Below are 16,605 nucleotides of genomic sequence, written 5' to 3'. Positions count from 1 at the left end.
AAATAACTTCAAAGAAAAGCCTATAATGTCCAATACATCCTGGACAGCTTTGAAATTTTTGTTTACTATTTTGACAGCTGTCAACTAATTTATGCTTACAAACTTAATTTTCATTACATGCTAAGAAGGAAACTTACTAAGAAGGACTCCTACAGATGGTGCAAAAAAAAGGTGATATGATAATTAGGAATTTCAGAGTGCTTTTATGATGGTATGGGGAAATTATCCTCAGACATCACTGCTAGCTATTACAAAATGTGTTAAAAAATCGCTAATGAAATTTGCCTTATTGTTGACTTTCCTCTGTGTGAATACAGACTCTTCTCTACTTTGAATCAACTCCAATAGGGAAAGTAGAAGTTAAACCAATAGTCATATTTTCCTGCTAAAGAAATAGGACAATGTTATGTTAAAGTCCTTCTTTCAGAATAAACATGATTCCATATAAACCAAGTCATCTTCAAACCAGACATCTATGAGAGCCTGAAAACCACAGTACATCCTGATCTCTAACACCCATTCAGGAACCTGGGTAACTATTAGTTAATATATTAGACTGCAATTACAGACATTCTCAAAGACAGAAGACACAGCAGACATTAAAAAAGACCTACAGTGATAAGAGTAAGAGGAAAGGGACACACGAACTCTCAATAAGGAGGAGGGAAGAGAAGGGCAAGTTATCGTGTCGGAGTCTGATTCTGCTCTGTGTTCAAAAAAGACAAGTAATATAACTCCTTTTGAGGACAATGGAAATAATGAGGCATAGTGGCTTCTTGTGAATAGATACAGGTATTAGAGTAGGAATAGCCTCTAGTCAGATGGGTAGCTTGAAATTTTTGTTGATACTTATAAATGCCAACTACTACTCCTCCTCCTACTACTACTACTTTATCATTCTCTGGTTTAGGAACTGCTCTGTCAATTAAAAGTTGTGTAAATTTTTGTGTGAAAAAATTTACTCCATTCACAGATCCTAGCATATATAAATTAAACAGCACAACTTCAGTATTTCTCATCCTTTTTCTTATTTACAAAATGTTCCACTTAGTATTTTTTTTAAACTTTTTCTAATTTAGTAAACTAGAAAAGGAATTCTATAAATTCTCTCTATTTTCACTCACCTTTGTTTTATATTGAGGTCATATGCTCCTTTAATGCCTGCTTTTTCAGTCATCGTACCATCTCCCTTCAGTGTGCCAAAACTATATTCTACATAATCACTCGCAGTATGACAGACTTTTCTTTCCATGTTTATACTGAACTCACTACAGCATAAAAATCTCACAGTACCACCAAAATACAAACAGGTAACAATTTAATATAGTAAAACCATGTACAAAGATAACCAAACCTAAGAGCATTGCAGAAAATTTCCACAAGCTAGAATTTGATATCATGTCAGTTTGAAACAAAACACATTTTTCAAAATACAAAAGGACAGAATTTTTGAGAAACCACATGATCTTAAAGCAAAATTTGTCATGGCACAGAAGCTGGATGAAACAAACAAATAAGGACATAAGTTCTACTCTACAGCTGTGGAGTTGCAGCATCAGCAACTACCAAGTATATGGACCAATTCACACCAGGAAAATGAGAGTATCAAGACTCTATCCTTGAAAGGCACAGACACTTGCTCAAGACACAGTGATTTGGTCCCTAGTTTCAGAGAAATGTCCTACAATCACAGGATGGATGGTAGGAAATCAGTCAAAATCATGGTGGAAATTTGCTTTGCATGGTGGTTTATTATCTATCAGTTGTGTTTCAGTGAATCATTTTACACTTCAGTGAAAATGTACCAAAACAGATACACTGTCATGAAATATTTCTAAGTTTCAATAGAATTTATTTCAACAATGAGTTTAGCTCATTCTATAACTGAACTAGAACTGAGGGAAAAGTTAAACAGAATTAGAACTGACTGAAATTTTTATTACTTCTAGAGACAACACAGGTCTTCTTACTTACCTACTCTTCCAAATAATGAATGGATACTAAAAATTATTTAATTATATCATGTGGCACGTGTTTGTCCTTTCAAGTTCATTTTCTGCTTGCTTACAGATGTTTTTGAAGTATAAACTTGTATCTTCTCAACTGTAGGATCAACAAGCACTGGTCATTTTCAACTGGATGGCTTTGTGTGAAGCATGCAGAACTGTAAAAAGCCCATACGACCCTTCTTTCAAATCTTTTCAAATACATGATCCTCCTTGGTATGTACAAAGCCCGTCATAAATCATTTACGTACATATGTCACTACACACTTAGTAAAATCCTTTCATTATATTCTGACCTTCATTTTTTTTATTATATTCACCCATTCCTCAAAGTTGTCACATCAGTAATTTTAAATCCCTCATTACAGTACCCACCTCAACCTCATCTCTGTTATTTGAGAGATTTATATATTATAGAACACTTTCTCGTGAAATTATTTGCCTACAATTCAGAAAATTTATTACACCTACATTGTAGCCCTTTGTACAGAAATATGTAAGGTTTCCCTTTGTGGAGCTGAGATTTCCCCATCTCATCTTAGGAGACTGGAAAGACACACTTGCCAGTATTTCTGATTTTCTGCTAGTGTGCCCTGCCAACAAATGCACATCAGATTCATTTGCAGGAGTGTTGTGAATTCTGTCACAAATCAGTACACTTTTATTTTACACTGGATGATAGTACAAGATCAGTACTGGTTTTATCTACACATATGTGTCTTTTCAAGACATGATTTGCAGACAGAATCAGATTAGTTGCTCATTAAATCCTACATATCATTAATACATTATATGATCACCTTACAGCTCAAAGAACAAAACTATGTATATTATTATTGAGCATAAAATTATTCATGTATTTAAATCTCATAATAGCATTCAGATAAGAGTTCTTTGATAATATAGCCAAACTGGTTTTCACAGTATCTGGATGTTAAGAGGCTAAGAGAATGATGGCCTACATTTCCAGACTGACCAAGAGCAACTAGAAGTACACAACACTGCAAACACAAATGGGATGTGGTGAGAATGCTGAACTGAAGCAGAGTGAATGATCTCTGATCTGATTTAATATGGAGGTGGTGAAGAGACCAACTTACTTTGCCTAAAAGTGTCTAACTGGGAAGTAAGAAGTCTGTTCTACAAACTATTTTGAAACTTCTGAATTTGTTCTTCAAATACAGAATGTGATTATCTAAACATTTCATTAAGGATATTTATACACACACACACAGAGCCATAGCTCCAAGCTTCTTCCTTGCCAGACAACAGCAACAGCTTTTCTTTAATTCTGGTTTTGCACACACACCAAGTAAGTGGTCAGACCTCTCAGATATCAAGATTTCTTGTTTGTGTGTCTCAGGTAGATATCAAGGTTTCTTATTTGTGTGTTTCAGGTGCAGCTGAGATCATAATAGGCAGGAGGAGGGACTGGGGGAATCTTTTCAGTAAAAAAGTTGAATGAATAAGGAAGTGATATTTCTGCAGGAATAACACGAATGCTGCAGTCAACATCACTGTTGAAGGAAAAAAAAAGATTTCCTAATTAAATAAATCAAATATCTGGATGTTTCCAAAGATTCCTATGAAATTACAGTTCTTAGTTCTGAATAAACTTACAAGTTCAGGACCATTTGAACAAGACAGTCATAAGACAAAAACTTTGCAGCAGACATAATACAGCTGATGGACTCCATTAAATTTTGGGCTTGTTTTGGGAGGGTCTTTTTAGGTTCTTGGGAGTGGGGGTTTGTTATTTTTTAACACAAATCTGAGAGCAAATCTTCAGGTCTCAGCAGACAGAAAACATTATGTTTCTCAGACAAGTCCCTACTAGCTCTTTGGAGAGGCTTTGTTAAAAAATGTACAATGACACACAAAAATGTTTTGAGGTACAAGCAGAAGACACAAAACAAATGGAATATGCTATGCACATTTGGATAGAGCGATAAATGGCTTCTAAACATGTTTGCTTTCTGCTGATCTGCGTAATTGAAGTGGCACACAGTACCCACTGATTTTGCCATAAACCCAGAAAAAAAGGTCAAAAGAACATCAGTATTAATCTAGTTGGCAGAAAATAAGCAGCAGATATGGCAAAAAGGCACATGGTTGAAACCAGCCTCTGTGATGGCAACTAAAATACCATCCTCCAGTAGAGTAGTGGATGGTGACAATGAAATCTCCCCTCAGCTTTTATTTCTTCCATTTCAAAAGTGAAAAACAAACACTGCTGGCTATACTCTTGCTACTGTAGCCTTGTATGCAGCTCACCTTCAGCGCTGCATGAGCACACAGCCACAGGCTGGTTCGTATTCAAGTTCTTGCCCACCAGCACACCACATCTTTTTCTGCAAAGGTACTTTCTAGTCATTCATTTCCCATTTTTTACTGTTGCTCAGGGTTACTTCATCCAAGATGAAGTAATCTGAATTTTGAATTTGCCTGTGTTGAACTTCATGAGGTTCCTCTCAGCCCATTCCTCAGTCCTGTAAGTGAATAGCAGCCCTGCTACCCAGAATATCAACCACTTCCCACAATTTGGACTCACCTGCAAACCTAAAGAACATTCTACCTCATCATCCAGGACATTAAGAAATTCTTTTAAATGAAATTAGTCTCAGTACCAGTCCCTCAAACACGCCAGTAATGATAGATTTTCCAAATGGAATTTGCATTGCCAGTCACAGTTCCTTGAAGCCAACAGCTTGCGTCAACTTTCCACACATCTTGTTGTCCACTTATCCAGTCCATATCTTACCAATTAAGTTTTAAGGATAAAAAACTTAAAGGTTTTGCTATAAAGTCAAGGTATTAAGCATCCACTGCTCTTTCTTTGGTTACAGGGCCAGTTTTTTCACCAAAGAGGGCAACCACTTTGATCTGTTCAGACATTTATGATCTCATAAATCCATGCTTGCTGTTTCCAATCACATTTTCCTCCTTCTTGTGGTTAGGAACACCTTCCAGATAAATTTGCTCAATAACCTTCCCAGAGAACGAGGTTAGGCTGACCAGCTTATAGTCTCCAACATTTCCTTCTTGCCCTTCCTCAAAATCCATGTGATATTTGCATTTTTCTAGTTATCAGGAACCTCCCACAATCATTATGACATTTCACTGATGACCGAAAGGCCTTGCAATGACATTAGTCTCCTCTTTCAGCACGCTCGGAATTTATCCTATGCAGTGCCATGTATTTATGTATGCCCAGTTGCATTAAGCACACCCTAATTATACTCCCATTACAGGTAAAGCTACACTCCTACACACTGCTTCTAGACTTAGGGCTCGGGTAGCTTGAGAGCAAACCTGACCAACTGAAGAACATTTTAAAGTGTCCATCAGTTCAAAGGGACAGATCCTTGAGCCCAGTCTTATTAAGAATGTATAAAATATTTCCTTTTTTGACATGAGACCTGGTAGTTTAGAATGTCCAGCTTCCTCTTTGTCCCTCTCCTGGGTCAGCCTAAGGACTCAATAAGCACGAAACTTATAGTAGGCACACAAATAAAGGGAAAGACATGATGTCATACCCCTATCTGGGATAAAGACTGAGAACTTCAGATCTTTAGGACAGGGTATGAATCTGAAGACCAAGCACAGGGAGGAAGGAAAGGAATGCAGTATGATGACAGGAACAACTCACAATACCTTTGGTCACTGTTTCTAACAGCGGATCTCCATAAACTGCTGGTATCCAGCAAATATGTTAGATTAGACACAGATTATGAATGACTATGAGCATTTATTTGAATATCTCTATTTACTCTTGAAAGTTAATTAAAATTCATGTGCTTCTTTTGAACTGACTCAAAAATTCATATGCCCATTGAGAGGTACAGTGGCATTAATGACGAAATTTGAGCCTTTTTGAAGCAGGGGATGTATTTCTTGAAGAAGAAACAAAGACAAATGCTCCATTTCCAGAAAATATAATACTGAGAAAAGCTATACTATGGGACACAGCTACCTGTAACAGGCATTTTCACTTGTTAGTTATTTATTCTCAATCAAAAAGGTTTCATACCCAAAAGCACAATATCTCTATTGCATAAATTTATAATGATTTACTTTACCCACTGTTGTGCTGTATTTTGACTTAACGAGGACACTGGGCGATTTTCCTTAGACTCCACTGAAGTCTAGATTTCCCCATCTTGCTTTTAGAGGAAAGAAAGCAAGCTTTCTAGTGCCATATACTATGTATCTGTTCACATCTGGTCCACCTAATCACACTCACAGTTATTAAAAAGATTTGGCTATTACAAAAATTCAAAAAGCTATAGTCAACAGAAGAAAACCTTTTGCAACTTATTTTGGAGAACAAATCTTGTACACACAATTCGGTATGTATGTAACTATATTTATGTACATATGCATATTGTAGATATATTTATTTGTGAAAAAAATGAACATTAAGAATCAAGCTTAAAAATTAAATTTCTTCAATAGTTAGTACACAGGAAGCATTATATTTTGTTAAGGCTTGTTGCCTCTATTTTTACTACTTCTATTTTACAGGTGATTGACAATATTCTCTTCAGCTACCCTATTTGTAATCTGCCTTTTCTTTCAGTGTACATTTAGATTCCTCCAGCAACTCTCAGAGCAGTACATCTGAGAACCTTGAACAGTACTCCTATACCTTGAAGAGTAGCTGTTCATAATTCATAGTTTTGCATTGCCTGACCCCCTGAAAAAAATCTGTTATTAGGACCGATATTAATAGAACAGATTTTACACATGCAAAATTGCATTGCAAATGAAAACATCAAATCATAACTAGTACCCAAATATAAAATTGTGCATGACATCCAGAGATTAGTCTATTTTTTAAACCATCTATGTAGAATTCTATTGTATCTATAGATGACAACATAGGATATTTTAAAATATCCAGAATTCAAGTAAGAGTAAGGCAAGAATCAAACTCTTCTAACACATATACAGTCATCTCAGCTGTTCATAGTTTGCTTTCCATTTTAATCCTAATTCAACAGAAAAACATACTACAGTTTTGAAAGTATGCACAAATTATTAATGTAGTGAAGCTTTCTTACATGACTTGGACTCCGGTGATGGTGGAGAAATGTTGGACACAGCAAGGTCACTCTTCGACTTTTTGGGCTTTTTTGCATTTACCTGCCAAGGCTTATCATAACTTCTAAAATCTCTTCTTGTTCCTTTATTTTCTGTTAAAATAATCAAATCAGATAGTTGTTAAATTTGTAGGGTCATTTTCCCAAGACTTAATAAACAATCAATCCAAAAAAAACAAGGCCTATCAGTTGAAACCAAAGACAGTTCTTTTTCTTCTTCTTTTTCTGATTTCTGTTAAATTGAATATATTTATTCCATTTCCTAAATATCGAAATTTAGAAATTAATTAATAGGTTTTTTATGAAAAAGAAGTCTATTTTTTGTTATGAAGTAGTCCTTAATGTCCATTTATTTTCTTAAGTTTTACCACCTATGCTTAAAATCGTATATTTGATATAAATAAAAAGCTGATTTGTCAGTCAACTAACATTTTGACTATCAGCCAGCAACTATTTAAGCTCTACTATCGTCTGAAACAGTCAATTTTTAAACACAAAACTAACATTGTAATAGTAGCTTTTACCAGAATATCAAAGCTAAGATTTCTACTTTACAATCAAAGCAGATATTATTTCAGAATATTTTTTAAATGCTTCTGAAGATCTGCAATCCAAAATTACACTGGAATTCATAAAGTAGCATAGCATCTTCTCATTAAGGGTTGGAATGATAGGTCGTTAAAAATATGTATTACTAAAGAAAATGCCCCAATAAAGGTTAATCTCTGGCACAAAGACACCATAGGAGGGAAAAGGAAAACAAAGAAAAGAGAAAGTGAAAGCAAAGAGGACAGAAAAAAAACCAAGGAATTTTTATATGGACATGCTTCCTCATTGAGAACTGGACTGTTTCCACTCTGTAACTATGACCCATACTCACATCATATGTACACAGGCTGAGGTGATAGCCAGTAATGTGTATTAAATTCAGTATCTACTGGACAAACCGGATTTATTCTGCATGTTCAAAACCATAGAGTAGCACATGTTCAGTAGGTATATGTTCACCCAGGAAATCATGGACAAAAATGTGGGAAAATTATACAGGAGACTAGCTCCTTCCAGCACACAGAACATACCTGATGTTTCACTCTCTGCCCAAAGGGCAGCAGAGCCAGACAACGTTCTCTGAAGCTGATGGCGGTTCCCCTGTTTGGACTGAAGATGATCAATTAGAAATGGGATTGGCTGGTCAGGTGTCTCTGTTATCAGTTTGGTCATCAACTCCTTTAGAAAATTAAAAGAAAACAAAAAATTAGTGATATATTGCACCTAAACTAATCTTGTATTTACCAAAAGTAAAGGAAAACTGTTTTCAACTTTGAAGAAAACAGCAAGAAACATCCACCTCCTCAAACTACTGCTAGCTTTGTCCTATGAAAGACTCATGTCAGAAGTGTTATTAGCCTATACGGTCTCTTATCCACTGGGATTTTGGTAAAAAAAATCTAGTCCCTGCTATCTGCTCAAATTTACCCCAAACAATCTGAATACTGTTCATTTAACCATGTACAACAAGCACCTCTTCAGAGCAGCAAGTAGCTCTTGCCTGACCCATACATTCAAGTTTCTTCTCCTTGGAAATTGGTGTATCAGGGAGGTTCATGTATTTTTCATTTCACACAGACATGAAACAATTACCTGGTTAGAATATGGATTCATATCTGGGAACTCCAAGGTCTGATCAAATAGGCAAATATTTTTTAAAGCGAGTCCTCAAAAGTACAATTGTATAGACACAAGCAAATATTTTATTTCACTGTTGCAGACATAGATACAAAACCAGTGTCAACAGGAAAGCATTTTCTATGCCATGCACTGATACTACCCAACTGCTGTTTTACACCTTGGCCTTGCACAGCTGCAGAAAGAGAAGCACTCTCCATACTGCTGCTGGGGTTCTTCCTGGCTTCCTACACATAAAACACGTTAGGAGTCCAGAAAGAGGTTGTGGCTCTGTGCTGCACATGTGCTCTGAGAGGAAATTAATTATTCATGTGGCAGGTGAGGCGACCCCAAAACCCACATAGTTCTACAGGAAATTTGTGACTGTCACTGAAAAACAAAAAAGCTGCACAGAAGTAAAAAATTACAGGAACGTACCACAAAATCAGAAAGAAAACAAAACCAAACAAACACACAAACCAACAACAACAAAAAAACCTAGCTAAGTTATTCAGAGCATTTATTCTCTTCACCTACCCCCAAGCATAAATCTTACCATAACTACACACACTTAAGTCTATCCTCACTTCATCTTTTCCACACATTTTAATTTAATAAATAATTTTTCAAATACCAGCAGTTACTTAGTATTACCATCAGTTAAGCGTGTTGGGAAAAGATACTTCAAAAGAAGTATTCCAAATAGCAGTAAACATGAATAACAGCAGGCAGAATTACTAAGGCACAGCAAGTTATCTTTGTCCACGCCAAGACTTTCCATTCTTTTTATACAAGTAGTGGCATAAACAATTACATATAAGTGAAAACAAAGCAAAAACAAGCTTTCAATTTCAGAAAGAGAAATTTAATTTCAGAAAACAAAAAGGAGAAAATATGCCCAGTCTCATGTCTTGTGAAGGTGTTATCTTCTGTGATGTGATTTTTGATATCTATCTACAGGGAACAAAAAACCCCCAGGTGTCTTTGGTTTCAAAATGGAACTCCACGGGGAGAAATTAAGCTACTTACTAATCTTAGAATTTTTAAAGCTCTGGAGAGTAACTTCATCTAGACTGTCTCTTACCAAGGTAGGAGAAACCCTCTCACATACATCATACAAGAAAAATCCAGAAATCAGAGTAATTCATATTTTGGTTGCTTGGCAACACTAACAGCAACCCTTTCTTTCTTTCCCTGCCAAACAGAACTAGTGACTATGGAAAGAACTAGAGACAATGGAAAGATGTAATCTAGTCCTTGTAATGGACCACCATAGCTGCAGGAATTCCACTGAGGATCCTATTACCAATGGAAAAGTGCCAATCTGTAATAGCTGACTTGTAATTTAAATAATTTCTCAGAACCATGGTTTGAAAATTATTTTTCTATCTTAGATTAATAAAAACAAGATTATGAGAACTGAGATACATGCACTGATTCAATTAAATTTTTAAAGACATGCAGGGGTGACAAGTTACAAATAATACATTACAAAACTAATGTAGCACTAAAAAAGTTAGTACACAAAAATAAACATTTTGGAATGCCTACATGTCAATGTAAGATAAAGGCTATTTGGTTGTTGTCTTTGTATCTGACTTGGTTGTAACAGGAAGGAATGGTCTTTAACTAACAGAAAGAGATCTAATAAATTAGAACTGCTTACAGAATTCTTTACCTCATTCTGAGACCTAGTAATAAAAATAAAGAACATAATTGTACAAAGTAGCAAAAAAAAGTTCTATTTGACGTGATGTGAAATTGGATCCTATACAAAAGGACCACTTTTTTTATCTACTGTAAACATATTGATAAGACCTGAGTGATATAACGATCTGCACTGTCCCAGAGAATAAACAGTCCTTTTCTGTGATAGCAGTTAGAAAAGTTTAAAGAACTGTAGATATAGGCTACTTTTACCTATCTGGAGTAACAAATGTGTTGTATCAACCCTTTACATCTAAAGTGAAAAAAAAAAAAAAAAGGAAGTAACATTGTTGGAATCCTCATAAACTGAAAAGAGTATGCAGTTCAAAAAATACTACTTTTTCTGTGTAATAAGCCTCAAACTGATTTGCCTCAAGAACTTTCAGAGCTGTCATTAAAAGTAAATGCAACTTAAAATGAACCCAAATGTAACTCAGATTACAAAGCCTGCCATTAAAGAAAGACAAAGCTCTTTACTGTAAGTATTCCATTGCAAAAGGGGAGAAAAGAAGCTCTTAGGGATCTGCTTCTTGAGCTGCTCCAAGCAAGGTTTGAAAGTGGTCTCCAACTTACCACTTTCCATGGAGTTCCTGAACTCTGGAGAACGTGCAAAGAACAAATAACAAAAGCAGTGAGGGTAGCATCAGAATAGCTGTGTAAATCCACTTTCACATACAGGAGGTGTCATCTCTCTTCCATATCCTTCTCCCACACACACAGTGAGAGATCCCAGAAGTAAGATCATAACTCCATGACCCTCACTACCACTCTTCTACCAATTCCTGACACCCAGTTCATCAAGGGACCTAACTCCATCTGCACAGCCCCCAACATGTGCTCTTTGAGTTCATGCTTCCTTTGAGACTTTTGTAATCCCCATCAAATTGGCGATTACATGGAAATATGTTATCTGACTGTTGCTTGGCTATGTAATGAGGAGGAGGGGTGGAAGGGGCAAGAGAAAGAAAAATAAAACCAAAACACACACACCAAAAAAAAAAAAAAAAAAAAGTTTCAGACAGGCAGTAACTGTACTTAGTGAGCACTCGGCTCATTTTCAAGTAAAAACATATACTTCAGTGAAGGTGAAAAGACATTACAGATTATAAATGCCTATTAAGGGGTATTCTCATTTTATCACCATTTACTAGTAAAACTAATTTAAACTTCTGATTAAATTACCCAAAGTTTATTTGATGATCTCATCTGTCATCATTGGATGACATCTTAATAGACAGCAGGAATAACATACTACATGGTACTCTAAATATACTCTTACACATTTGAAATGTTTCAAAAAAAGATGACAAAAGTGAATGTATTAAATAAGAAAAACTAAAGTGTACAAGGTACAAAAATAAAATTCCTTTTTGGTTAGCAGCAGTCTGATCTGACTCACAATGTGCTAAGTAGGCAAGGTTTCACAAGAAAAAGAAAAGGGAAAAGACCAACTATTCTCAGTGAAGACGCCTCTGCATTAAGAGCAGAATGAAAATGGCACAAGATCATTGAAACTGAGAATCATTTCTTGATGAAAAAATCATCAGATAAGTTTCAATTATGCATGAAAACAGAAATGCAAAACACTTATATATCTCTTAGAAATATTAATTATGTTTTTTGCATTTCTGGTTGAAATTTCTAAGTGTTCTAGAATTCAAGTAAGAAAACTATGTTCTTCTGTGCACAGTGTGCCTTATAACAATAAATAAAAAGCCAGGGCAGACTGAGTGTCCATGCTGCCAAATGAACTGTTCACTACCCATAATCTCTCTCCTCCTATCTTCTTTCCACTGCTATGTCTTCCTTTCACTCCATGTCCTTTTGTCTTTGCTATCAATAGGACTCCTCTCAGTCTCTTCCTTCCAACTGTGTAACAAGTGAGGAAGCCTGTTCAGATGTCAGTAATTATGAAATCCCCGTGCACCCACGAGACACATTGGAGCACAGAAAAGGAGTGAAAGGGAACTTCCATGGTTACTACAGACTAGGGTGAATACATTAGTTTCTGCTGCTTCCCCATTATATTGGTCCAAATTTGGTTCTGCCTTGACTGAGGGCAGAATGAGAAAGAATGGCAAGATGATGTAAGCTCTGTCAGTTAACTCCTTCAAGAATTTAACCTCGCATTGTGCAAATCATTTCTACTTTCTTCTGTAACTTCATATGTTCTTACATTAATTTTACTAAACTATGTTACATAGACTGTATTAAAAAAACCCCAAACAAAAACTTGTACAAGTCGACTTGTGGATGTTTCCAAGAGAGATTCATGAACACACATTGATGAGGCTGCAAAGGATCTTGGAAAAAAAAAAACAAACCAGGTCTAAAGTAGCAGCTTAATATATTAATTCTTTATAAAGAGAATAATCTTTTGTTATTGTACTGTCCTGAGGTCCTCTATTAGTTATTCAATGAAGGCTCAAATTTTAATTTCCTTGTGACTGTCCATGCATTTAATACAAATGAAACAGTCTTCACAGACTATTAATCATGGGCCCAATTACAAGAAAGTCCTAATTAGCTATGTCTAAACGTACCTATCAGGTTATTAAGTTAATTAAGAGACATTCTATCTTGCCCTGTAATTGGTAACGGTAACTACACAACAATGGCGCGTTTTAACTGCAGAGACTTCTACAGACTACAGTACAGCATGTACAGATTTTGGCTCTATTATGCTCTTTTGTCACGGTTTAGACACTTAAAGTAGATAGAGTGAATTGCCCTCAGAAGATGTCTGTCTCTCTCTCCCAACCAAACAGACTACGTGGCTGAGGTTTAGATGGTATACATTTCCAAATTAAGTCAATTAAATACAGCAAGTCTTCACAGTGATGTCAATGGTGATCTTGTTAATAAAGAAGACAAGAGAGGTTAGAGGGATTCCAGTTGACTAGTCAATGTGTATGTCCACTTAGGATAAGGATAAGAAGAATTGCTCTCCTGGCTCCACTGACTGCATATATATATATATATATATATATATATATATATATATATACATACACATACACACACACACGCTACAGTGAAGCTTGGACACTTAGAAGATATCTACATTTAGGCTTCCTAATCACTTCCTACAGGCTGTAAATAAACAAGGAAGATATAAAATTGAGAGAAAACTTGCAGAATGAAAGTAGGTTTAATAAATTTTTTGTGATTGACACTTTTTCCTTCAGAATTCCTTTCTGATTTCTGCAGTAACACAGCAAGGAAACAAAAGGTTTTAGAAGTATATTTCAACATTATTCTTACTACTTAAATTAAGAGTCCAAAATTCTCAAATGAGTGCAGGAAGGTAAATACTACTTCTGCCAGAAAAGATTATTTTCTATGGAAATAAATGAAAAAATATCACCATCCTTTTTTTTTTTTGAAAATAGCTAGGCTTCAAATCTTCTCAAGCAATTTAGAACTAAAAGTAGTAAAATCACATTATAGATTATAAACAAAGTGGACTTCAATATATTTCAAATGTTCATAAAATGATCACCACATCTCCCTATAAAATAAAGTACTCGACCCTAAGTAAATTTCCTCTTAAATACAATTCACATGCCTATACCATAATAGTTGTTTCAAACTAACCATGGTAGAATAACAGTTGAGAGCAAATTCTATAGTATTAGTTGTCCTATTCAGCTTTCTCGTGAAAATATTCACACTTTTACCTGGAACTGACTGAAAAATTTTCAACCAATTCTTTATTTTTTTTTAAACCCTCAACACTACTCACTGCTGCCATTTCAGACAGCTGTGCAGCTAATTTAACATCACAAATGCACTACACAACATGGAACACAACCCACAGAGAAAATACTTCGGATATAGAAGAAAAGAGAAAGTACAAAGTTGATACAAGTACAAAAAAGCTGATGAAAGTACAAAGTCCTAATACTAAGGTGCAAATAAAATTCACCTAAAGGTGGCACTGGTAGGGAAATCTACAGTAGGGATTAGTAGACTACTACCATTTGAAGTCTCAAACTGCTTTTTTAACATCTCAAATCAGAGTAATAACTGATATACAAACTTTTTGTATGTTACTGATACGTAAACTTTTGGTTCATACAATGACATTAACAGGAGGAAGTCTAAAAACAAACAATGAATAGCTAACAGTCTTTCTTAAATGTTCATCTACTATATATCTGTACCAATTCAATAACAGAAGACCAATTCTTGGGGCTATGTTAGTAACCAATTTTCAGGGAGAGCCTGGAGAGCAGAATGGAAACAGCATACTCATTACACTACAAACCCTTTGCAAGTCAGTTCCTTGACTTGGATGAACTAGCCCTATTTGATATAATTCCAACTCATGTATGTGATAGTTTATAAAATATGCATCATTGATCTTAATTAGCAACCTAATTAGAAACCTTTTGCATGGATGAGGTCTGGTGGACAATTCCAAAGCTTCACTGAGTAAGCTCATGACAGTTTATTCAACTCCTCGACACACATTACAGCATGTAATACCTACCTGAACCTCTTGCTATACCTTTTCACTTACTTATCCTTTGAGGGTTTTTTTCCTCTTATCTTATTCTTAATATTTCAAATATATTTGTCCCAAATATATTACACCACTCCTGAGTTCACAAAATACCTTCAAACACCTTTGATCTTTGGCTTTATTATTAAAATATTTCCTTTCTCTCATTCAAGCATCCCAGACAAGAATGCTGTCAAAAGGGAAGTCACTGCTACTAGGTTACTCTAACCTTTTCTTCTTTTACTGAGAATTAGTTAATGTTTTAAAGACCTGCTCTCAGATATGCCAAGCATGGCAACTGTTATCACGTTTTCTTCTGTAGTTTTCAAATCATGAAGATTTTCTATGATAGCTTACACTTCTTTCTGTAGGCCTATATCTCTGCATAACAATCTCATGCTTGTGAAATTACGCCTACCATACCATTATCTGAACTCAGTACGGATTTATCAAATGAAGGTAGTTCAGGTTATTGCAGAAACACTGTAAGGTTTCCCGGAAGCGTAATTCAGAAATCTTCCTCAGTTTTAATCCACTCTATCAACCACTGGAAATCTACCCCAGAGGCTATGCACTTCGCAGTTCAGCCAAAAGAAAATGAAAACTGCTGGTCTGTAGGATTTACATCAAAAGGAATACTTATAGATAAAGGCTAGGAAAGACTATTACAACCTGAACTAAAATTACACCCATAAAACAACACTGACTGCACATCACTGCCTTACCTAAAAGCTAACTCAACAGGCTGGAGCTGATCTTTCTCTGATCAGCTGAAGTAATCTTATTCCAATTTCAAGGTCTAAGGTGAAGTCACTTGTTCCACCATGTTCACTGATTCATTACTGCAACTGTTAAAAAAAAAAAATAATCTCATCATATTTCCAGTTTAAACTTCACTCACCTAGGTTCAACCTTCTGACAGAATTTTTTTTTTCTGAGGGAGGGTAATGCTAAAAACTAAAGCAGCAGGTATTTTTGTGGCTACCCCAGGTTGGTTGACCCCAGCTAGCAGCTAAGCACCCACCAGCCGCTTATTCATTCCCACCCACCACAGTGGGATGGGGCACAATAGCAGAAGTATGACATTGATAAATCTGGTCTAGGAATTAAAAGTGTCGTTCTTACTACACAAAATCCCAGATTTCAATTGTTAATATTTCCAGTAGAAGACAGAGGACCTAAATCTAGAGTTATGCAGCAAGCAATTATTTAGTGCAATGCTAGTGAAAGTCCTAGTCCTATCTAAAGTCATAAGCAAGGTGGACACTTGCCCCAGCCATTGCCTGAAACACCCCCTAATTCCCCTGCTTGCTTCACTGTACTGATAACTACAAGGTGTGCACTGGGGCTTATTCCAACAACAGTGGCATGGCTTCAAAGCAAGCCCTGTCAAATCAAGTTTTACAGCAAACTTTAGAGCCACAAGTTTGATAGCCTGGTCCTGTGCTTTTCTCTCCATTTTACATGATTACTACTACTCTTCCGCCTATTGCACACATAAAGCACATACAAGTGACTAAAAAGACTACATTTTTGTAGAGAACCACAAAGTGCTTTGAGATAGCATAAATCTACTATACTTGCACTAGAGAGTAACTGCATTCCATGCCTCCCATGA

The 16,605-nt window shown here is 35.7% G+C and overlaps 1 protein-coding gene across 7 annotated transcripts in view; it reads right to left on the bottom strand.

Moving 5' to 3' along the window:
• The window catches only part of CUNH8orf34 (chromosome unknown C8orf34 homolog), a 147,918-nt gene that overhangs the window by 114,985 nt on the left and 16,328 nt on the right, over positions 1 to 16,605 (bottom strand). For all 7 annotated transcript variants that reach the window (XR_003526887.1, XR_003526888.1, XR_003526890.1 and 4 more), the window contains exons 2-3: positions 8,188 to 8,335; positions 7,070 to 7,201 (exon numbers count right to left, since the gene is read on the bottom strand). Coding sequence is in view for 3 of the 7 variants with exons in the window: in XM_027638605.1 (XP_027494406.1) it covers positions 7,070 to 7,201; positions 8,188 to 8,335 (280 nt within the window). In the remaining 4 variants the exon portion in view is untranslated. The remainder of the gene's footprint in view (positions 1 to 7,069; positions 7,202 to 8,187; positions 8,336 to 16,605) is intronic.

Source organism: Corapipo altera, unplaced genomic scaffold (genome assembly GCF_003945725.1).
Source record: "Corapipo altera isolate COAL_440 unplaced genomic scaffold, ASM394572v1 49, whole genome shotgun sequence".
Lineage (NCBI taxonomy): Eukaryota > Metazoa > Chordata > Aves > Passeriformes > Pipridae > Corapipo > Corapipo altera.
The sequence above is the reverse complement of the archived record's forward strand: the minus strand, read 5'-3'. Positions and strand labels throughout refer to the sequence as shown.